General features: G+C 46.7%; 1 protein-coding gene across 2 annotated transcripts in view; it reads right to left on the reverse strand.

The window, feature by feature from the left end:
- Nucleotides 1–21571, reverse strand: part of GALM (galactose mutarotase) — a 78694-nt gene extending 57123 nt beyond the window's left edge. Inside the window, exons 1-4 of one of the 2 annotated variants that reach the window (XM_069769074.1) lie at nucleotides 21490–21521; nucleotides 20031–20162; nucleotides 4972–5162; nucleotides 1703–1857 (exon numbers count right to left, since the gene is read on the reverse strand). In XM_069769074.1, coding sequence (XP_069625175.1) covers nucleotides 1703–1857; nucleotides 4972–5158 — 342 coding nt within the window. In that variant the 5' untranslated portion in view covers nucleotides 5159–5162; nucleotides 20031–20162; nucleotides 21490–21521. Of the gene's footprint in view, nucleotides 1–1702; nucleotides 1858–4971; nucleotides 5163–20030; nucleotides 20163–21489 lie in introns of both variants that reach the window. The other variant, XM_069769072.1, reaches the window with a different exon arrangement.
- Nucleotides 21572–24392: the final 2821 nt, after the last annotated feature.

Consider the following 24392-nt stretch of genomic DNA (forward strand, 5'->3'; position numbering starts at 1 on the left):
CACTTGGTGGGTCAAAGTGCTCACCACACATCCAGATAAGTTCCTTAGGGGGTCTACTTTCCAAAATGGTGTCACTTGTGGGGGGTTTCAATGTTTAGGCACATCAGTGGCTCTCCAAACGCAACATGGCGTCCCATCTCAATTCCTGTCAATTTTGCATTGAAAAGTCAAATAGCGCTCCTTCCCTTCCGAGCTCTCCCATGCGCCCAAACAGTGGTTTACTGCCACATATGGGGTATCAGCGTACTCAGGACAAATTGGACAACAACTTTTTGGGTCCAATTTCTCCTGTTACCCTTGGTAAAATAAAACAAATTGGAGCTGAAGTAAATTTTTTGTGTAAAAAAGTTAAATGTTCATTTTTATTTAAACATTCCAAAAATTCCTATTAAACACCTGAAGGGTTAATAAACTTCTTGAATGTGGTTTTGAGCACCTTGAGGGGTGCAGTTTTTAGAATGGTGTCACACTTGGGCATTTTCTATCATATAGACCCCTCAAAATGACTTCAAATGAGACGTGGTCCCTAAAAAAAAATGGTGTTGTAAAAATGAGAAATTGCTGGTCAACTTTTAACCCTTATAACTCCCTAACAAAAAAAAAAATTGGTTCCAAAATTATGCTGATGTAAAGGAGACATGTGGGAAATGTTACTTATTAAGTATTTTGTGTGACATATCTCTGTGATTTAATTGCATAAAAATTCAAAGTTTGAAAATTGCGAAATTTTCAAAATTTTCGCCAAATTTCCGTTTTTTTCACAAATAAACGCAGGTACTATCAAAGAAATTTTACCACTATCATGAAGTACAATATGTCACGAGAAAACAATGTCAGAATCAGTGGAATCCGTTGAAGCGTTTCGGAGTTATAACCTCATAAAGGGACAGTGGTCAGAATTGTAAAAATTGGCCTGGTCATTAACGTGCAAACCACCCTTGGGGGTAAAGGGGTTAATGTACAAGTCAGAAGATGGCATCAGAGGGAGGCTGTTATTGCGGACTGCAGGTGATTTACCTCTTTATCTAACCAATGATCTGAATATAATAACACATAATTGTCATACGATGGTCATCCTATCATAATTTAATGGTAATCTGTCAGTAGGATCATCCCTCCTAAACCGTCTATATGGGCATACAGTAATAGGAAGCTGAATAAAATGATACCATGATCCCAAGTCATATTCCAGAGTTATCCATGCTTTTCTTTTATGTAAATTAGCAGTTCAGGACTGAGGGTCTATAAACCCTAACTAAACTTATTTTTAGGGTCTGTGAACATCTTTCACATAAAAATATATAGGTTATGATGAAGGCATATGCTTCTTTATGGACCAGAAAAATTTGAAATATATAAGAAATATTAGGGGAGTTATACATGTATTTGGGCTGACACTATGCAGAAGTATCTCGACCTCATGCACCATAAAGCTGGTAGAAGCTTTGAACAACAGGAAGAAAGAAAACGCTAAAGACTAGGCACAATTCTAACCAACGTGCAGGTTCCAAACACAGGAAAGGCATCATGAGTACTCTATAAGTCATTGTTCATCCTAAAGATTCAAGTGTGACAGTTACATGAATGGTAAAGCAAAAAATACACATGATGCCATTCACTGAGATGACAATATTTCAATAGCCTCCTTTTTGCATACACTAATGCATATTAACAGAATGCAAATGCGAAACAAATTCCTTACCTTATCAAAGCCCTTGAGTCCTCCATGGATGCTATTAGGCCCATTGTTAATAGGTAGCTGGTAATCCTGTCCATCAAGACTAAATTTACCATTGGCAATCCTATTTGCAACTCGCCCAACGACTGCGCCAAAGTAGGGGTGCTTGTTTAGGTAACCTGAAAATAACATCGTATGTTAAACTGATCGATAACTGGTCTCTGACGTGATACAGGCATTAATCAGTTAATGAATTACCCCCTGAAACCAAAATATATGTCTCATCTACATCCACCATTTCAGTTATTGAGTAAACATGTCAATGTGTTTATATATGTTTGTTCTGAAGAAGGAGTCGGAGTGATTCTGACAATAAACCTACATTTTATCCTACCATTGGATTGTCACGATTACAGAGAGCGCAGATTAGGCCGGGGTCACACTTGCATGTGCAATGCTAGAAACTCGCACGAGTCTCTCGCATCAATACCCGGCAATGCCGGTTGCATGTATTTCTATGCAGCTGAACGCTCCAGTCCTGAGTGCCGGGTATTGAGGCGAGTTTCTCGCATTGCACTCGCAAGTGTGACCCCGGCCTTAAGCAAATTCACACCTAAGGCCGGGATCACACATGCGAGAAACACGTCCGTGTCTCGCATGTGAAATCCAAGCTCTGGCGCCGGCACTTGGGAGCGGAGCGTGCGGCTCCATGTGTTGCTATGCGGCCGCACGCTCCGCTCCACAGTGCCGGCGCCAGAGCTTGGATTTCACATGCGAGACACGGACGTGTTTCTCGCATGTGTGATCCCGGCCTAAATCATTGGATTGGACCACCGGCTGGTTTCAATCACAAATGAATTATGTCGATAGTAATGTGGGTAGCTCAGAGTTTTCCAGCTCCTGAAGAGTAAACGCTACTGAATCTGGAGGGTCCAACTGCTAAAGATCATTGCTTTTTTCTGCTTTATTGATGTCATAGTTACTTACTGATAACGGTATTTCTCAGACCCCATGACAGCACCACGGAGAGAGGGGATCCACCCTTCAGGGAAAGAAAGACTATCCGAAGCCCTGAATTGATCAGGTTTAATATCCAGGGGCTGGTTGAGATTTTTTCCCAGGCCGGAATGAAATGAGATAGTCTTCCCCCCCCCACCCTGGGGGAACTGTCACTTAGAGGTCTTTTTATCTCGGGAGGAATTTCTTCTCTTTCCCTCGTCCCATCTGTTTTGCTCCCTTGGGGGTTTCTGTGAAAAAAAAAAAATTCTATTCCGAAAGGACCATTTCAGTGATGATGGGGCCAAATTAGGGAACTCTTTTTTCTTATCTCCCGCTGTTTGCAGGATATCATCCAGGGCCTCCCCAAACAAAAGTTGACCTTCACATGGGATTGAGCAGAGTGTAAGTTTTGTTTCTAAGTCACCAGGAGAAACATTTGAGGCATAGCGCCCTACGGGCTGCATTTCAAAGGGCTGCGGATTTAGATAAGCTTAACTGAACTGGCCAATGAATCCGCTAAAAAAGCCGCTGCGCCCCTTATCATAGGGATGGATTCCAGCACCTTATTCCTAGGTACTCCTTCCCACAGCTGCTTTTCCAACTTATCCACACATGTCACCCAAACATTATATTCTGGACTGTCTTGACAAGACGAGAGTCCAGCACCCCCCATAGTAGATCTTACTGCTTTCACAAATGCTTCTACCTCATCTAGGGGAAAACTGTGACGGCCCCCCCTTTCGTCATCCGAGGTAGAGGGAGATAAGTCTGGTATCTCTGAGTCACTACCCCCAGAGCTAGAGGAATCGGACTGGGAATATACTACAGTTTCCTTCCTCTTGACCTTATCCCCTTCTCCGAGGGACTAAACGCACTCTCGACCTCCGACTTGATTGCGGATCTCAGCTCAGAGGCGAAGTCTGAGGTTTCCTCACAGAGAACCTGTCCTATACAGGAGTCGCAAAGTTTCTTATTTGCAAACTCGGCTTTGGGAAAATGGCCGCCGCGATCTCTAATGCGCACGCGCGGCATCCCGCGGCCATTTTCCTGAAGCCCCGTGCAGCAGAGCACTCGATCTGCGCACGCGCGGCCCCAGGAAGATGGCCGCCCCCACCGACGAAAGGGATGACAGCGCAGATCGCGCGCTGCTTGTTCACCACTACGCCACTACGCCACCAACGTAAAGCTGAGGAAGAACCAGCGATGTCACCACGCCCTCCCGACCTGACCAGCCTGATTGACAGGCGAAAACGGCGACTTTGGTAAGTTATTTCTCAGCATAGGTGGGGAATCGAGGTACACTACATACACTATAGGAACACACAGCGCAGGCCCTATTTAACAGTATTTATAGCTCAATCTCAAAAAACGGGGTGACAGGTTCCCTTTAACGAGCCTTGTCACATGACTTAGGATAATAGCCAAACCAGAGTCTCAATTTGCAGACACTGTGTTTCGGGGTACTGCCCCTCGTCAGTGCAAAGTGGAGATCTGGTCTGGCTGATTGAGAGGCTATTATCCTAAGTCATGTGACAAGGCTCGTTAAAGGGTTGACTGACTGTTAGGATTGCTACTTCCAATAGGTGGCACTAGAGTTCTAGTCCTCTTCCTCTCTGAAGAGACAATTTGCATATTTCCCAGAGGAGCATTGAGGCTTTAAGTCTCCTCACCTCGACATGCTTATCATGTCACTCTCCGCAAGGAGAAACGATACTTCTTGGATCCCGGTCAGACGCCTCTCAATCAGCCAAACCAGATCTCCACTTTGCACTGACGAGGGGCAGTACCCCGAAACACAGTGTCTGCAAATTGAGATTCTGGTTTGGCTATTATCCCAAGTCATGTGACAAGGCTCGTTAAAGGGTCGACTGACTGTTAGGATTGCTACTTCCAATAGGTGGCACTAGAGTTCTAGTCCTCTTCCTCTCTGAAGAGACAATTTGCATTACTTTATATGAAAAGTCCATGTCACTACAGGACTAGTTGTCTCGTGCCTCCTACTCAATGCTCTGTGTAATCCCATACCCATGACTTATTAGCAGCTGTCAGGGTACACAGAAAGCTGCCCAGCAGTGGTGAGGGCGGGGTTACACACAGCTCAGCATTCTGAGCACTGCTCGATCTACAGCAGAGCAAACAGGGATTGTGTCAATATGACACCAGGCAGACCAGCAAGTGACACATCGCTGGAATCAGCATCTAAGCCCCTACATCATGCTGCTCTCAGATTACATAAAAATCTGATGACAGATTTCTTTTTAACCGGAACATAATTTAGTAAAAATAAAACTCACCTTCCAAGTTATCAAACCCAAGAACAATATCTGTGAAATTTCCATGTTTATCTTTTGTTTCTAAACGAGTTATGATGCAGCCATAGGTTATAATCTCTACTTTGACGAAGTGGGACTCAAGAAGAAAACTCTCCACCGTCTTGTCATCTGGCAGCTTTCCGAACACATCACGCTTCACTGATGTCATTGCTCTGGTAAATTGTGAATGGAAATGTCACCATAGAGTAGATACCAATGATACCCGTGTGACTACCTAGGTACCAAGGACTTATATAATGAAGATTTATCATATGGTATGGTATATGGTTTTGTTATGAGTCTGTATAAGGCCTTTATGTGAGAGGAGGTAGTTAACCCCTTCCCGACCTGCCCCGTACTAGTACGGCGCATGTCGGGTCCCCTGCTTTGATGTGGGCTCCGGCGGTGAGCCCACATCAAAGTCGCGAAATGTCAGCTGTTTTATACATTCACCCGCCGCTATTAACCTGCTAAATGCCGCTGTCAAACGCTGACAGCAGCATTTAACCGGCGCTTCCGGCCGCGCGGCTGGGAATGAGCACATCGCCGACCCCATCACATGATCGGGGGTCGGCGATGCATCAGGATGGTAACCATAGAGGTCCTTGAGACGTCTATGGTTACTGATGCCGGCCTGCTGTGAGCGCCCCCTGTGGTCGGCGCTCATAGCAAGCCTGCATTTCAGCTACATAGCAGCGATCTGATGATCGCTGCTATGTAGCAGCGCCGATCAGGCTGTGCCAGCTTCTAACCTCCCATGGAGGCTATTGAAGCATAGCAAAAGTTTTAAAAAAATAAAAAATAAAAAAAAGTTTAAATCACCCCCCTTTCGCCCCATCCAAAACAATAAAAAAATCAAACCAACACATATTTGGTATCGCCGCATTCAGAATCGCCCAATCCATCAATAAAAGAAAAGCATTAACCTGATCGCTAAACGGTGTAGCGAGAACAAAATTTGAAACGCCAGAATTACGTTTTTTTGGTCGCCGCAACATTGTATTAAAATGCAATAACGTGCGATCAAAAGAACGTATCTGCACAAACGTGGTATCATTAAAAACGTCATCTCAGCACGCAGAAAATAAGCCCTCACCCGACCCCAGATCACGAAAAACAGAGACGCTACAGGTATCGGAAAATAGTGTGGGGGGAGGGGGGTTAAAGCAAAGTTTTGAATTTTTTTTACCACTTAGATAAAAAATAACCTAGACATGTTAGGTGTCTATGAACTCGTAATGACCTGGAGAATCATAGTGGCAGGTCAGTTTTAGCATTTAGTAAAGCTAGCAAAAAAGCCAGTCAAAAAACAAGTGTGGGATTGCACTTTTTTTACAATTTCCCCACACTTGGAATTTTTTTCCCGTTTTCTAGTACAAGACATGGTAAAACCAATGATGTCGTTCAAAAGTACAACTCGTCCCGCAAAAAATAAGCCCTCACATGAACATATTGACGGAAAAATAAAAAAAAGTTATGGCTCTGGGAAGGAGGGGAGCGAAAAACGAAAACGCAAAAACGAAAAAGGGCCGCGGCGGGAAGGGGTTAAAGATTTTCTTAATTTCCTTCCTAATATGACCACTCTGTGAATAGACCAAATTGGTGTCAGTCTCGTCGCCCTTTCTTTCTGAGCCCTTGAAGATTGATTATATCTAAAGATGAGCAAAAAAATGCCACATGATTCTGGCTCGGCGCTAGCGTTCATAGTCCGTGTCTGCTAGTCCAGAGCTGACACCTCCTAATACCTGCGATCAGGGCCGCCATCAGGGCATTACAGCCGTGACTGGCGTAAGGGGCCCGGTGAGCAGAGGGGGCCCGCATCGGGCCCCCTCTTACCTGCTCACCGGGCCCCTACCGGCAGCCGCAGGCTGAACCGGGCCCTTAGCGGCGGCCGGCGCTGCAGCTGTACGCTATTGACATGCGGGCCCGCGCCCGCACGTCAATAGTTAACAGCCGCCAGCCGCAGCGTGCAGGTCGCCGGCGTCTGACGTCATTGTCAGTCGCCGGCGAGTGCACAGTGCAGCTGCGTGGAGAGAGGAGCGCGGCAGGTAAGTAGAACTTTTTTTTTTTTCTATTAAGAGCGGAGAGCGGAGAGCGGCGATCGGGGGGGGGGGGGGGGGGTTTGGGCAGAAGGCTGGACACAGGGGGGCAGAAGGCAGCTGGACACAGAGGGGGCAGAAGGCAGCTGGACACAGGGGGGCAGAAGGCAGCTGGACACAGAGGGGGCAGAAGGCAGCTGGACACAGAGGGGGCAGAAGGCAGCTGGACACAGGGGGGCAGAAGGCAGCTGGACACAGAGGGGGCAGAAGGCAGCTGGACACAGAGGGGGCAGAAGGCAGCTGGACACGGGGGCAGTAAAGCTGGACACAGGGGGCAGAAGGCAGCTGGACACAGAGGGGGCAGAAGGCAGCTGAACACAGAGGGGGCAGAAGGCAGCTGGACAGAGGGGGGCAGTAAAGCTGGACACAGGGGGCAGAAGGCAGCTGGACACAGAGGGGGCAGAAGGCAGCTGGACACAGAGGGGGCAGAAGGCAGCTGGACACAGGGGGGCAGTAAAGCTGGACACAGAGGGGGCAGAAGGCAGCTGGACACAGGGGGGCAGAAGGCAGCTGGACACAGAGGGGGCAGAAGGCAGCTGGACATAGGGGGGCAGAAGGCAGCTGGACACAGAGGGGGCAGAAGGCAGCTGGACACAGAGGGGGCAGAAGGCAGCTGGACACAGGGGGGCAGAAGGCAGCTGGACACAGAGGGGGCAGAAGGCAGCTGGACACAGGGGGGCAGAAGGCAGCTGGACACAGAGGGGGCAGAAGGCAGCTGGACACAGAGGGGGCAGAAGGCAGCTGGACACAGAGGGGGCAGAAGGCAGCTGGACACAGAGGGGGCAGAAGGCAGCTGGACACAGAGGGGGCAGAAGGCAGCTGGACACAGAGGGGGCAGAAGGCAGCTGGACACAGAGGGGGCAGAAGGCAGCTGGACACAGGGGGGCAGAAGGCAGCTGGACACAGAGGGGGCAGAAGGCAGCTGGACACAGAGGGGGCAGAAGGCAGCTGGACACGGGGGCAGAAGGCAGCTGGACACAGAGGGGGCAGAAGGCAGCTGGACACAGGGGGGCAGAAGGCAGCTGGACACAGAGGGGGCAGAAGGCAGCTGGACACAGAGGGGGCAGAAGGCAGCTGGACACAGAGGGGGCAGAAGGCAGCTGGACACAGAGGGGGCAGAAGGCAGCTGGACACAGAGGGGGCAGAAGGCAGCTGGACACAGGGGGGCAGAAGGCAGCTGGACACAGGGGGGCAGAAGGCAGCTGGACACAGGGGGGCAGAAGGCAGCTGGACACAGGGGGGCAGAAGGCAGCTGGACACAGGGGGGCAGAAGGCAGCTGGACACAGGGGGGCAGAAGGCAGCTGGACACAGAGGGGGCAGAAGGCAGCTGGACACAGAGGGGCAGTAAAGCTGGACACAGGGGGGCAGAAGGCAGCTGGACACAGAGGGGGCAGAAGGCAGCTGGACACAGAGGGGGCAGAAGGCAGCTGGACACGGGGGCAGAAGGCAGCTGGACACAGAGGGGGCAGAAGGCAGCTGGACACAGGGGGGCAGAAGGCAGCTGGACACAGATGGGGCAGAAGGCAGCTGGACACAGGGGGGCAGAAGGCAGCTGGACACAGGGGGGCAGAAGGCAGCTGGACACAGGGGGGCAGAAGGCAGCTGGACACAGGGGGGCAGAAGGCAGCTGGACACAGAGGGGGCAGAAGGCAGCTGGACACAGAGGGGCAGTAAAGCTGGACACGGGGGCAGAAGGCAGCTGGACACAGAGGGGGCAGAAGGCAGCTGGACACAGGGGGGCAGAAGGCAGCTGGACACAGGGGGGCAGAAGGCAGCTGGACACAGAGGGGGCAGAAGGCAGCTGGACACAGGGGGGCAGAAGGCAGCTGGACACAGAGGGGGCAGAAGGCAGCTGGACACAGAGGGGGCAGAAGGCAGCTGGACACAGGGGGGCAGAAGGCAGCTGGACACAGGGGGGCAGAAGGCAGCTGGACACAGAGGGGGCAGAAGGCAGCTGGACACAGGGGGGCAGTAAAGCTGGACACAGGGGGGCAGAAGGCAGCTGGACACAGAGGGGGCAGAAGGCAGCTGGACACAGAGGGGGCAGAAGGCCGCTGGACACAGGGGGGCAGTAAAGCTGGACACGGGGGGGGGGGGGGGGCAGAAGGCCGCTGGACACAGAAGGGCAGTAAAGCTGGACACGGGGGGCAGAAGGCTGGACACAGGGGGGCAGTAAAGCTGGACACAGGGGGGGCAGAAGGCTGGACACGGAGGGGGCAGTAAATCTGGACACAGGGGGCAGTAAATCTGGACACAGAGGGGGCAGTAAATCTGGACACAGAGGGGGCAGTAAATCTGGACACAGAGGGGGCAGTAAATCTGGACACAGAGGGGGCAGTAAATCTGGACACAGAGGGGGCAGTAAATCTGGACACAGAGGGGGCAGTAAATCTGGACACAGAGGGGGCAGTAAATCTGGACACAGAGGGGGCAGTAAATCTGGACACAGAGGGGGCAGTAAAGCTGGACACAGAGGGGGCAGTAAAGCTGGACACGGGGGGGGCAGAAAGCTGGACACGGGGGGGGCAGAGAGCTGGACACGGGGGGGGGGCAGAAAGCTGGACAGGGGGGGGCGGGGCAGAAAGCTGGACACGGGGGGGGGCAGAAAGCTGGACACATGGGGGGCAGAAAGCTGGACACATGGGGGGCAGAAAGCTGGACACATGGGGGGCAGAGTGCTGGACAGAGATGGGGCAGAGTGCTGGACAGAGATGGGGCAGAGTGCTGGACAGAGATGGGGCAGAGTGCTGGACAGAGATGGGGCAGAGTGCTGGACAGAGATGGGGCAGAGTGCTGGACAGAGATGGGGCAGAGTGCTGGACAGAGATGGGGCAGAGTGCTGGACAGAGATGGGGCAGAGTGCTGGACAGAGATGGGGCAGAGTGCTGGACAGAGATGGGGCAGAGTGCTGGACAGAGATGGGGCAGAGTGCTGGGCAGAGTGCTGGACAGAGATGGGGCAGAGTGCTGGACAGAGATGGGGCAGAGTGCTGGACAGAGATGGGGCAGAGTGCTGGACAGAGATGGGGCAGAGTGCTGGGCAGAGTGCTGGACAGAGATGGGGCAGAGTGCTGGACAGAGATGGGGCAGAGTGCTGGACAGAGATGGGGCAGAGTGCTGGACAGAGATGGGGCAGAGTGCTGGACAGAGATGGGGCAGAGTGCTGGACAGAGATGGGGCAGAGTGCTGGACAGAGATGGTGCAGGATTGGAAACAGATGGGGCAGGATGGATACGATGGAGACAGATGGGGCAGGATGGGGAGATCATATGGGGTAGAATGGATACTCATGAGGGCAGGATGAGAGAACATATGGCTGGAGCCTGAAATGAGACACGGTGGCCAGGATGGCGAATATTACCATAGGGGCTAATTAAGGGATATTATTATTGCAGTGATGTATTTATTTTATTTTTTGAGTATACTGTTTTAAATGGGGGGCGGTCCTGTTACTGTGTAGAGTGATACTATGTTGCCTTCTTCATGTGGTGTAATGTAGAAGTTGGGAAAATTAAGTAATGTGTTCTACAAGCGGAACTCGAGAACTGTTTTATTTCCTGCAGAGACGAGTCCTGGCTGGATAAAGTGATGGCGGTCTGTGCTGGATGAAAGATGAAGGACTTCACCTAGAGACGTCACTGGTGAGTCAGTGTTACCTATACACTTACACTATACACTGTATACTATATACAGAGGTCCTGTGTACAATGTCACCAGTGATCACTGTATTATCTATACATTATATACAGAGCTCCTGTGTGTAATGTCACCAGTGATCACTGTATTACCTGTACACAGACACTGCTTACTAATTACAGATCTCCTGTGCATAATGGCACTGATGGTGATAGTATTGTGGGGTTTTTTTGTATTACTGATCAGTATTGTAGTATTCAGTCATTGTTGGTAATATGTGGTCTGGTCATGATGTGGAGGTAATATGTGGTCTGGTCATGGTGTAGCGGTATTTGTTCCTTGTATTTTATATTATTCGATCACTGTGGTGGTAATATGTCATCTGGTCATAGTGTTGTGGTATTTGTTCCTTGTATGTAGTATTATAGGTCATTTTAAAAATTGAAAAATAAATAAAAATATACCTAAATTGTATTGCATATTTTAACAAATATTTAGTAGGTTACAGTAGAGTAGGGCCCGGCCAAAAGTGTCTACCTTGTTGTGGTGGCGGCTTAAAAAATCTTTTGGCCAAAACAAAAGCTGCCGGCTATATGTGTGATCTGGTGATGGGAACTGTCAATGTGTGATAGGTGAGAAGTGGAGATTTTCCAAGAGAGAGTGGTGGGACTGTGGACAGTTCGTGGGGTGGAGCCTGGAGGCGGGGCTGGGGTGGAGCCTGGGCGGAGTTTCAAGGGGGCCCCGAAAATTTTGCCAGTATGGGGCCCCGAAATTTCTAGTGGCAGCCCTGCCTGCGATACCTCCAACACATCATCTGATTAGTAGGCTGCGAGGTAAGTAATGATGTTGTGGCAATTTACTAATCAGAAAAGGTGCCAGGGATGTTGCAGGTACGTGGAGGTTCGCAGGGCTCTCATCGGGGGCCACGGACTACTTATATGGCTGCTAGACCAGGGTCCCCCAAATCTGTTTGCTCAACACTAGTTATTCCCATCTCAGACTTTCATGGCTACAACCAGGATAGATATATATCTTGGTACCGTGTTAGCCAGTGGATAGAAAAATATTTAGGATTGAGAGTGCTCAGTGGTTGATACCTTTAACCCCTTTACCCCCAAGGGTGGTTTGCACGTTAATGACCGGGCCAATTTTTACAATTCTGACCACTGTCCCTTTATGAGGTTATAACTCTGGAACGCTTCAATGGATCCTGGTGATTCTGACATTGTTTTCTCGTGACATATTGTACTTCATGACAATGGTAAAAATTATTTGATAGTACCTGCGTTTATTTGTGAAAAAAACGGAAATTTGGCGAAAATTATGAAAATTTCGCAATTTTCCAACTTTGAATTTTTATGCAATTAAATCACAGAGATATGTCACACAAAATACTTAATAAGTAACATTTCCCACATATCTACTTTACATCAGCACAATTTTGGAACCAAAATTTTTTTTTGTTAGGGAGTTATAAGGGTTAAAAGTTGACCAGCAATTTCTCATTTCTACAACACCATTTTATTTTAGGGACCACATCTCATTTGAAGTGATTTTGAGGGGTCTATATGATAGAAAATACCCAAGTGTGACACCATTCTAAAAACTACTCCCCTCAAGGTGCTCAAAACCATATTCAAGAAGTTTATTAACCCTTCTGGTGCTTCACAGGAATTTTTTGAATGTTTAAATAAAAATGAACATTTAACTTTTTTTCACAAAAAATTTAATTCAGCTCCAATTTGTTTTATTTTACCAAGGGTAACAGGAGAAAATGGACCCCAAACATTGTTGTACAATTTGTCCTGAGTATGCCAATACCCAACATGTGGGGGTAAACCACTGTTTGGGCGCATGGCAGAGCTCGGAAGCGAAGGAGTGCCATTTGACTTTTCAATGCAAAATTGACTGGAATTGAGATGGGATGCCATGTTTCGTTTGGAGAGCCCCTGATGTGGCTAAACATTGAAACCCCCCACAAGTGACACCATTTTGGAAAGTAGACCCCCTAAGGAACTTATCTAGAGGTGTGGTGAGCACTTTGACCCACCAAGTGCTTCACAGAAGTTTATAATGTAGAACCGTAAAAATAAAAAATCATATTTTTTCACAAAAATTATCTTTTTGCCCCCAATTTTTTATTTTCCCAAGGGTAAGAGAAGAAATTGGACCCCAAAAGTTGTTGTACAATTTGTCCTGAGTACGCTGATACCCCATATGTGGGCGTAAACCACTGTTTGGGTGGATGGGAGAGCTCGGAAGGGAAGGAGTGCCATTTGACTTTTCAAAGCAAAATTGACAGGAATTGAGATGGGACGCCATGTTTCGTTTGGAGAGCCCCTGATGTGGCTAAACATTGAAACCCCCCACAAGTGACACCATTTTGGAAAGTAGACCCCCTAAGGAACTTATCTAGAGGTGTGGTGAGCACTTTGACCCACCAAGTGCTTCACAGAAGTTTATAATGCAGAGCCGTAAAAATAAAACAAAATTTTTTTCCCACAAAAATTATTTTTTTAGCCCCCAGTTTTGTATTTTCCTGAGGGTAACAGGAGAAATTGGACCCCAAAATTTGTTGCCCAATTTGTCCTGAGTGCGATGATACACCATATGTGGGGGGAACCACTGTTTGGGCACATGGGAGGGCTCAGAAGGGAAGGAGTGCCATTTGAATGCAGACTTAGATGGAATGGTCTGCAGGTGTCACATTGCGTTTGCAGAGCCCCTAATGTACCTAAACAGTAGAAACCCCCCACAAGTGACACCATTTTGGAAACTAGACCCCCTAAGGAACTCATCTAGATGTGTTGTGATAGCTTTGAACCCCCAAGTGTTTCACTACAGTTTGTAACGCAGAGCCGTGAAAATTAAAAAAAAAAATCTTTCCCCCCAAAATTATTTTTTAGCCCCCAGTTTTGTATTTTCCCGAGGGTAAGAGGAGAAATTCGACCCCAAAAGTTGTTGTCCAATTTGTCCTGAGTACGCTGATACCCCGTATGTTGGGGGAAACCAACGTTTGAGCGCATGGCAGAGCTCGGAAGGGAAGGAGCGCCATTTGGAATGCAGACTTAGATGGAATGGTCTGCAGACGTCACATTGCGTTTGCAGAACCCCTAATGTACCTAAACAGTAGAAACCCCCCACAAGTGACCCCATATTGGAAACTAGACCCCCCAGGGAACTAATCTAGATGTGTTGTGAGAACTTTGAACCCCCAAGTGTTTCACTACAGTTTATAACGCAGAGCCGTGAAAATAAAAAAATCTTTTTTTTTCCCACAAAAAATATGTTTTAGCCCTGAGTTTTGTATTTTCCAAAGGGTAGCAGGAGAAATTGGACCCTAAAAGTTGTTGTCCTATTTGTCCTGAGTACGCTGATACCCCATATGTTGGGGTAAACCCCTGTTTGGGCACACAGGAGAGCTCGGAAGGGAAGGAGCACTGTTTTACTTTTTCAACGCAGAATTGGCTGGAATTGAGATCGGACGCCATGTCGCGTTTGGAGAGCCCCTGATGTGCCTAAACAGTGGAAACCCCCCAATTATAACTGAAACCCTAATCCAAACACATCCCTAACCCTAATCCCAACAGTAACCCTAACCACACCTCTAACCCTGACACACCCCTAACCCTAATCCCAACCCTATTCCCAACCGTAAATGTAATCTAAACCCTAACTGTAACTTTAGCCCCAACCCAAACTGTAGCCCTAGCCCTAACCCTAGCCCTAACCCTAATCCTAACCCTAACCCTAACCCTAACCCTAGCCCTAGCCCTAACCCTAGCCCTAACCCTAGCCCTAACCCTAACCCTAGCCCTAACCCTAACCCTAACCCTAGCCCTAACCCTAGCCCTAACCCTAGCCCTAACCCTAGCCCTAACCCTAGCCCTAACTCTAACGCTAGCCCTAATGGGAAAATGGAAATAAATACATTTTTTTAATTTTTCCCTAACTAAGGGGGTGATGAAGGGGGGTTTGATTTACTTTTATAGCGGGTTTTTTAGCGGATTTTTATGATTGGCAGCCGTCACACACTGAAAGACGCTTTTTATTGCAAAAAATATTTTTTGCGTTACCACATTTTGAGAGCTATAATTTTTCTATATTTTGGTCCACAGAGTCATGTGAGGTCTTGTTTTTTGCGGGACGAGTTAACGTTTTTATTGGTAACATTTTCGGGCACGTGACATTTTTTGATCGCTTTTTATTCCGATTTTTGCGAGGCAGAATGACCAAAAACCAGCTATTCATGAATTTCTTTTGGGGGAGGCGTTTATACCGTTCCGCGTTTGGTAAAATTGATAAAGCAGTTTTATTCTTCGGGTCAGTACGATTACAGCGACACCTCATTTATATCATTTTTTTATGTTTTGGCGCTTTTATACGATAAAAACTATTTTATAGAAAAAATAATTATTTTTGCATCGCTTTATTCTCAGGACTATAACTTTTTTATTTTTTTGCTGATGATGCTGTATGGCGGCTCGTTTTTTGCGGGACAAGATGACGTTTTCAGCGGTACCATGGTTAGTTATATCTGTCTTTTTGATCGCGTGTTATTCCACTTTTTGTTCGGCGGTATGATAATAAAGCGTTGTTTTTTGCCTCGTTTTTGTTTTTTTTTTCTTACGGTGTTTACTGAAGGGGTTAACTAGTGGGCCAGTTTTATAGGTCGGGCCGTTTCGGACGCGGCGATACTAAATATGTGTACTTTTATTGTTTTTTTTTTTTTATTTAGATAAAGAAATGTATTTATGGGAATAATATTTTTATTTTTTTTTTCATTATTTTGGAATATTTTTTTTTATTTTTTTTTACACATTTGAAATTTTTTTTTTTTACTTTTTTACTTTGTCCCAGGGGGGGACATCACAGATCAGTGATCTGACAGTTTGCACAGCACTCTGTCAGATCACTGATCTGACATGCAGCGCTGCAGCCTTCACAGTGCCTGCTCTGAGCAGGGTCTGTGAAGCCACCTCCCTCCCTGCAGGACCCGGATCCGCGGCCATCTTGGATCCGGGGCTCGAGCAGGCAGGGAGGGAGGTAAGACCCTCGCAGCAACGCGATCACATCGCGTTGCTGCGGGGGGCTCAGGGAAGCCCGCAGGGAGCCCCCTCCCTGCGCGGTGCTTCCCTGCACCGCCGGCACATCGCGATCATCTTTGATCGCGGTGTGCCGGGGGTTAATGTGCCGGGGGCGGTCCGTGACCGCTCCTGGCACATAGTGCCGGATGTCAGCTGCGATAAACAGCTGACACCCGGCCGCGATCGGCGGCGCTCCCCCCGTGAGCGCTGCCGATCGCATATGACGTACTATTGCGTCCTTGGGAAGTAAAGCCCACCCCACATGGACGCAATAGTACGTCTAATGGCAGAAAGGGGTTAAGGGTATGTGTCCACGTTCAGGAAACGCTGCGTGTTTGACGCTGCGTAGAGCCGCAGTGTCCGGATGTTACAGCATAGTGGAGGGGATTTCATGAAATCCCGTCTCCACTATGCGGTAAAACATGCAGGCGGCAGACCCGCATAAACGGACATGTGGCGTCTTTTCAGAACGCAGCATGTCTGTTTACAGTGTGGCGACGCTCCGTCGCCATGCCATAAATTTCCCATAGATAATCATTAGATGCGGTAAAACCGCATCTAATGATTAGTGAAATGCGTAGTATCTGCGTTAATGCAGCTTACTACGCATGTCACATGCCGGCTTACCTGTCCCGCCGCCGGAAGCTCCGCGTCCACTGCAGTTCTCGCGGTAAGATAAGTTCTCATGATAACTCAGCTTACCGCGAGAACTGCCGTGCACGTGACCGGGGGTTATCTCCGGTCACACTAGGCTGGTTCTCATGATCAGATGACCGTGAGTGCTAGAATGTAGGTGATAGCTGGAGAGTTATCTCCAGCGATCATCTACAAGCTCTTTGTCTGGATGTCAGGCATCCAGATGTAGCAGAGCTGGACTCAGTCGTGGGACACTCGTTATGGGATATCTGCGGACAGGGAGTATGAATTTGTTTTTTTTGCTTTTTTGCAGGACGAGGGTCTTCAAGAGGATTGAGCATACAATAAAGATATGGTCAAAAAGTGTGTGTAATCATTTCGTTAAAATACTTTTTTCTAGTGTCTGTGTTTTATTTACACTTTACTAGGATTAATAATGGATGGGCGTCTTATTGACGCCTCGCCATTATTAACTGGGCTTAATGTGACCTAAGGTGTCATTAACCCCTTATTACCCCATATCCCACAGCCACTCGGGAGTAGAAAGAGAGGCTAAGCGCCGGAATTGTCGTATCTAACAGATGCGCCATTTCTGGGGTGGCTGGTATTTGTAGCCGGGGGAGGGGGGCAATTTCCATGGTCCCTCTCTAGGCTATGAATATCAGCCCACAGCTGTCTGCGTAGCCGTTCTGGCTATAAGTTATAGGGGGTCCCCACATCATTTTTTTTTTTTTTGGGGGGGGGGGGCCCCATTTTTATAGCCAGTAAAGGCTACGCAGACAGCTCCGGGCTGATATTCATAGTCTGGGAAGCTCCATGGGTACTCGTTCCCAGGCTACAAATATCAGTCCCCCAGTCGCTGGCTTTCCCTCTCTGGCGTAGAAAATTGCGTGGGAGCCCACACCATTTTTTATTTTTTTTTAAATTAAACATATTGTATTTAAGGCCGGGGGAAATACCCGACACTGCAACGGGCACTCAGGACCGGAGCGTTCAGCTGCATAGAAATACATGCATCCACACACTCTGGTCCGAGTGCCCGTGGCAGTGCCAGGTATTGAAGCGAGAGACTTGTGTGAGTTTCTTGCGAGTGTGACCCTGGCCTAACGCAGATTTCAAGGGTGTATGTGTCTTTATTTAAGGCCGAGATCACACATGCGAGAAACTCGGACGAGTCTCACATCTTAATACCCGGCACTGCCGCCGGCACTCAGGAGCGGAGCATGCGGCTGCATAGAAATACATGCAACAGCACGCTCCGCTCCCGAGTGCCGGCAGCAGTGCCAGGTATTAAGATGCGAGACTCGTCCGAGTTTCTCGCATGTGTGATCCATCTATCGTATCCATCTATCTATCATATCCATCTATCTATCGTATCCATCTATCGTATCTATTAATCTATTATGTATTTATCTATTATCTATCCATCAATATATCTATATATAGATAGATATATTTCTAGATAGATATATCAGTAGATAATAGATAGTTATTGTTACAGAACCCCCAGCACCAAGAATATGTTATGCAGTATATATTATGTATAATAGGTTCCATGTGAAATGCATCAGTCCACAGGCTGCGCCCCTGGGCAGAGGGGACACGATATTCCCCTTTTGTCCTCCCCCACCTTTGTAATTCCCACAGTAAATATCAGCAGGCTCCGGCCCCCTACGGCTATTGCAATGTATATCTGGCCTGCTTTTTCTATTGGCCTGCCCTGTGTATCTGTGTTATATATTCTGTGTGCTGTAAATAAAGTGTGTTCTTTTAGACTGGAAATACGTGGAGTAGCAGTCAGCTTTTATATGCTCTCACGTAATCAAGGAATTCCAGCCAGCGTCCTTCATTCAGAATCCAGCAAAAGCAGAGTGGACCTCCTGAAACACGGGGTGGTACTGAAAGAGGTACCCCAGCTTGGTAGACCCCGTTACAGTTATATCGATAGATAGATACCATAGATAAATACGATAGATAGATAGATAGATACGATAGATGAATATGATAGATAGATACGATAGATATCTATCGTACCTATCTATCGATCTAGCTGTGTGTGTAAACATTATTCTTCAATTGAGTATGTAAATGAAGAGGTTGGACAAGAAATTATATCACATTTCTTTTTTTTGTATATATTTAGCTTACAAAAACACACACAAATCCGCATGAAACAAACGCATGTTAAAACGCATCAAAAACGCAGGTGACCTGCCAGTTACTTCGGGTACAGATTTGGTGAGCAAATCCTGATGCAATCCTGAACGTGGACACATACCCTTAATGGCTTATTGAAAAGATGGTAACAAATTGCAAACTTATGAGACTACTCAGGTCTCTTCATCAGGCACAAACTAAGGCCGGGATCACACATACGCGTGATACGGCCGAGTCTCGCAGGTGAAATCCCTCCTCTGGCGCCGGCACTTGGGAGCGGAGCGTGCAGCTCCATGTGTTGCTGTGCGGCTGCACGCTCCGCTCCGGAGTGCCGGCAGTCCCACACGTCCAGATAATTCCGGTACCGGAAAAATCGGTACCGGAATTATCCATGTCCGTGTGCCCGTGCGTTTCTGTGGCACATCAGTGCGGCACACGTGTGCCCACTGGGTACCACACGCACCGTGCAGGAGACAGCGCTAAACTTTAGCGCTGTCCCCTGCATCTGGTGCTGAAGCTGCCATTCATATCTTCTTTGCAGCAGTGTTTGCTGTAGAAAATATATGAATACTCCTTTTTTTTTTGTTTCTCGTGTTTAAAATAAAGATCCATGTGAACCCCCTGTGCGCCCGCCCGCTGTTCTTAAAATACTCACCCGGCTCCCTCGCTGGCTGGCGCTGCTTCCTGTCCTGGCCGCACCTTCTACTGTATGAGCGGTCACGTGGGGCCGCTCATTTACAGTAATGAATATGCGGCTCCACCCCTATGGGAGGTGGAGCCGCATATTCATGACTGTAATCGGAGGGCCCCACGTGACCGCTCATACAGTAGAAGGTGCGGCCAGGACAGGAAGCAGCGCCAGCCAGCGAGGGAGCCAGGTGAGTATTTTAAGAACAGCGGGCGGGCGCACAGGGGGTGGGAGGGGGATGGTTACATGGATCTTTATTTTAAACACGAGAAACAAAAAAAAAGGAATATTCATATCTTCTCTACAGCAAACGCTGCTGCAAAGAAGATATGAATGGCGGCTTCAGCACCAGTGGGGGGGACAGCACTTACTGTAGCGCTGTCTCCTGCACGTCACACGGACTGCACACGGACAACGTCCGTGTGCGGTACGTGTTTTACACGGACCCATTGACTTTAATGGGTCCGTGTAATCCGTGCACTCCCACGAACACTGACATGTCTCCGTGTTTGGCACACGGAGACACGGTCCGCAAAAAATCAATGACATCTGCACAGATGCATTGATTTCAATGTGTCTACGTGTGTCAGTGGCTCCGGTACGTGAGGAAACTGTCACCTCACGTACCGGAGCCACTGACGTGTGAAACCGGCCTAATACAAATTCTGAAGAATCACATATTTATACACAATACAGAAAAATGCCATAGATAAGACAGGTAACGTGAAGCAGAATTACCTTTATGTGAGTGATAAACAGTTATGTCCATAAATATTGGATAAATATTGGAACAGTTCATAGATAAGGAGTGTGAATGTTTTATTGTCCTCTGAATGGGTCTGGCTCTATGTTATGGTGACCCCACATGGTCTGAGAAGCAAATTCCTTAGTAAATGTAAAAAGACATAAAACCACGCGAAACATTCATTCCTGTATGTATATCTATGCAGCCAAACGCTACAGTCCCGAGTGCCGGCGGCAGTGCCAGGTATTGAGGCGCAAATTTCTAGCATTGCACTCGCAAGCGTGACACCGGCCTTAAAATAAATTGATGCAATCACTGATAAGCTGAGCTTATCAGGGCAGACACTGCGTCAGTGCTCATTCACATTGCAGGCAGGTAGTGGAGCTGTCTGCCATTATATATATTATTCTCATCTGTAAATGGACAGAATTAGTACTTTCCACATAGACCTATTACTTATGTACCAACACATAGGCTGTAGTCCTTCGCACCCACAGATGGTACACGGACTAAAACCATAGTTGTGCATCACTGCTTATCAAGTCCAAATTTTTTTTGTGCTTGTATTTGTATGTGGCATTTAGTGGTTCAACCTTTATAATGAACATATGGGAAATTACAAGCATTTTGGGTCAAAAATTATTATTGCATTAGGGTTTCAATAAAAGTGTTGATTTTTGTTGTTTCTATGTAGCAAAGTATGTATCAGACTGAAAATGAGGTAACAGTCAAATATATCTGTATATACTGGGGAACAATATACAGTATACAAATGTGCAGGGTTTTTTCAGCTGTAGCGCATTTTTTTTCACATACAGAATGTAAATTATTTCACCATTTCGGCACATTATTTTACCCATTCAAATTAGTTTTAAAAAAAGTGTATAATGTACATAGGGTTTTTCTTGCCAACACCCCCCACAGTTTTGTAGATTCTCAGTAAGGCTGTTCACACTAGGCTGTTTTTCGTCCCTTTTTTTCTGCAGCCTAACCAGGAAAGAAGCTTCAGAAAAAGAACAGGATTTGCCTGTTTTTTTTTCTTGCATTTTTGCTGCCTTTTTGTCATTCTACATTTGTCTCTTGTGCATGCAGAACACGTTTAGTGCAAAAGAAATAAAAATCTGATTCTACTTCATCAAGTTTGGGCATAAAAACATGCAAAACCTGATACCTGCACTTGGTTTTTTTTCAGTGCTTTTTTCACCACGCATTACTTTCAATGGATGAAAAATGCTGAAACAAGTGTAATGCTTTCTTGTGCAAAAAAAAAAAAGCAAAGCACAAAATACTGAGGACAAAAAAAAAACAAGCTGTGTGCATGAGACTTCTGAAATCTCATAGTCTTTTCTTACATAATGCAGCCGTTGTGCATACCACTGTCCAAACATCGCTTTACTCTATGAACACTCTAAGAGAATCCTTAGAAACTGGAGAAATCCGAATATACAGCACCTGAATCCCAGTGACTGCAGCAGACTCATATGACTTGTGTTCCAGGATGTCAATGCTTCCTGTGCAGCTGGAGGAGGAGACACACAGCTGCTGCTACTACTGAAGGGAAAACTTTATTCAGCAGGAACAGAGGAGCAAAGTGCTATGTGCATGGGTGGCAGCATTAAGCTCGTGGTCATCGCCTGCTCTCTGCAGGTTCATCTCACTCATGACAAATTCACACGTCTGTGTCTCTGGTACGTGTGGTGACAGTTTTCACTGACACACGTAGACACTTACACATGTAGATACATTAACCCCTTTACCCCCAAGGGTGGTTTGCACGTTAATGACCAGGCCAATTTTTACAATTCTGACCACTGTCCCTTTATGAGGTTATAACTCCGAAACGCTTCAACGGATCCTGGTGATTCTGACATTGTTTTCTCGTGACATATTGTACTTCATGATAGTGGTAAAATTTCTTTGATAGTACCTGCGTTTATTTGTGAAAAAAACGGAAATTTGGCGAAAATTTTGAAAATTTCGCAATTTTCAAACTTTGAATTTTTATGCAATTAAATCACAGAGATATGTCACACAAAATACTTAATAAGTAACATTTCCAACATGTCTCCTTTACATCAGCATAATTTTGGAACCAATTTTTTTTTTTGTTAGGGAGTTATAAGGGTTAAAAGTTGACCAGCAATTTCTCATTTTTACAACACCATTTTTTTTTAGGGACCACGTCTCATTTGAAGTCATTTTGAGGGGTCTATATGATAGAAAATGCCCAAGTGTGACACCATTCTAAAAACTGCACCCCTCAAGGTGCTCAAAACCACATTCAAGAAGTTTATTAACCCTTCAGGTGTTTAATAGGAATTTTTGGAATGTTTAAATAAAAATGAACATTTAACTTTTTTACACAAAAAATTTACTTCAGCTCCAATTTGTTTTATTTTACCAAGGGTAACAGGAGAAATTGGACCCAAAAAGTTGTTGTCCAATTTGTCCTGAGTACGCTGATACCCCATATGTGGCAGTAAACCACTGTTTGGGCGCATGGGAGAGCTCGGAAGGGAAGGAGCGCTATTTGACTTTTCAATGCAAAATTGACAGGAATTGAGATGGGACGCCATGTTGCGTTTGGAGAGCCACTGATGTGCCTAAACATTGAAACCCCCCACAAGTGACACCATTTTGGAAAGTAGACCCCCTAAGGAACTTATCTGGATGTGTGGTGAGCACTTTGACCCACCAAGTGCTTCACAGAAGTTTATAATGCAGAACCGTAAAAATAAAAAATCATATTTTTTCACAAAAATTATATTTTTGCCCCCAATTTTTTATTTTTCCAAGGGTAAGAGAAGAAATTGGACCTCAAAAGTTGTTGTCCAATTTGTCCTGAGTACGCTGATACCCCATATGTGGCAGTAAACCACTGTTTGGGCGCATGGGAGAGCTCGGAAGGGAAGGAGCGCCGTTTGACTTTTCAATGCAAAATTGACAGAAATTGAGATGGGACGCCATGTTGCGTTTGGAGAGCCACTGATGTGCCTAAACATTGAAACCCCCCACAAGTGACACCATTTTGGAAAGTAGACCCCCTAAGGAACTTATCTAGAGGTGTGGTGAGCACTTTGACCCACCAAGTGCTTCACAGAAGTTTATAATGCAGAACCGTAAAAATAAAAAATCATATTTTTTCACAAAAATTATATTTTTGCCCCCAATTTTTTATTTTTCCAAGGGTAAGAAAAGAAATTGGACCTCAAAAGTTGTTGTCCAATTTGTCCCGAGTACGCTGATACCCCATATGTGGCAGTAAACCACTGTTTGGGCGCATGGGAGAGCTCGGAAGGGAAGGAGCGCCGTTTGACTTTTCAATGCAAAATTGACAGGAATTGAGATGGGACGCCATGTTGCGTTTGGAGAGCCACTGATGTGCCTAAACATTGAAACCCCCCACAAGTGACACCATTTTGGAAAGTAGACCCCCTAAGGAACTTATCTGGATGTGTGGTGAGCACTTTGACCCACCAAGGGCTTCACAGAAGTTTATAATGCAGAGCCATAAAAATAAAACAAAATTTTTTTCCCACAAAAATTATTTTTTAGCCCCCAGTTTTGTATTTTCCCTAGGGTAACAGGAGAAATTGGACCCCAAAAGTTGTTGTCCAATTTGTCCTGAGTACGCTGATACCCCATATGTGGGGGGGAACCACCGTTTGGGCGCATGGGAGGGTTCGGAAGGGAAGGAGCGCCATTTGGAATGCAGACTTAGATGGAATGGTCTGCAGGCGTCACATTGCGTTTGCAGAGCCCCTAATGTACCTAAACAGTAGAAACCCCCCACAAGTGACACCATTTTGGAAAGTAGACCCCCTAAGGAACTCATCTTGATGTGTTGTGAGAGCTTTGAACCCCCAAGTATTTCACTACAGTTTATAACGCAGACCCATGCAAATAAAAAATATTTTTTTTCCACAAAAATTATATTTTAGCCCCCAGTTTTGTATTTTTCCAAGGTTAGCAGGAGAAATTGGACCCTAAATGTTGTTGTCCAATTTGTCCTGAGTACGCTGATACCCGATATGTGGGGGGGAACCACCGTTTGGGCGCATGGGAGGGCTCGGAAGGGAAGGAGCATCATTTGGAATGCAGACTTAGATGGATTGGTCTGCAGGCGTCACATTGCGTTTGCAGAGCCCCTAATGTACCTAAACAGTAGAAACCCCCCACAAGTGACCCCATATTGGAAACTAGACCCCTCAATGAACTTATCTAGATGTGTTGTGAGAACTTTGAACCCCCAAGTGTTTCACTACAGTTTATAACGCAGAGCCGTGAAAATAAAAAATCTTTTTGTTTTCCCACAAAAATTATTTTTTAGCCCCCAGTTTTGTATTTTCCCAAGG

This window comes from Ranitomeya imitator, chromosome 5 (assembly GCF_032444005.1).
Source record: "Ranitomeya imitator isolate aRanImi1 chromosome 5, aRanImi1.pri, whole genome shotgun sequence".
Taxonomy (NCBI): domain Eukaryota; kingdom Metazoa; phylum Chordata; class Amphibia; order Anura; family Dendrobatidae; genus Ranitomeya; species Ranitomeya imitator.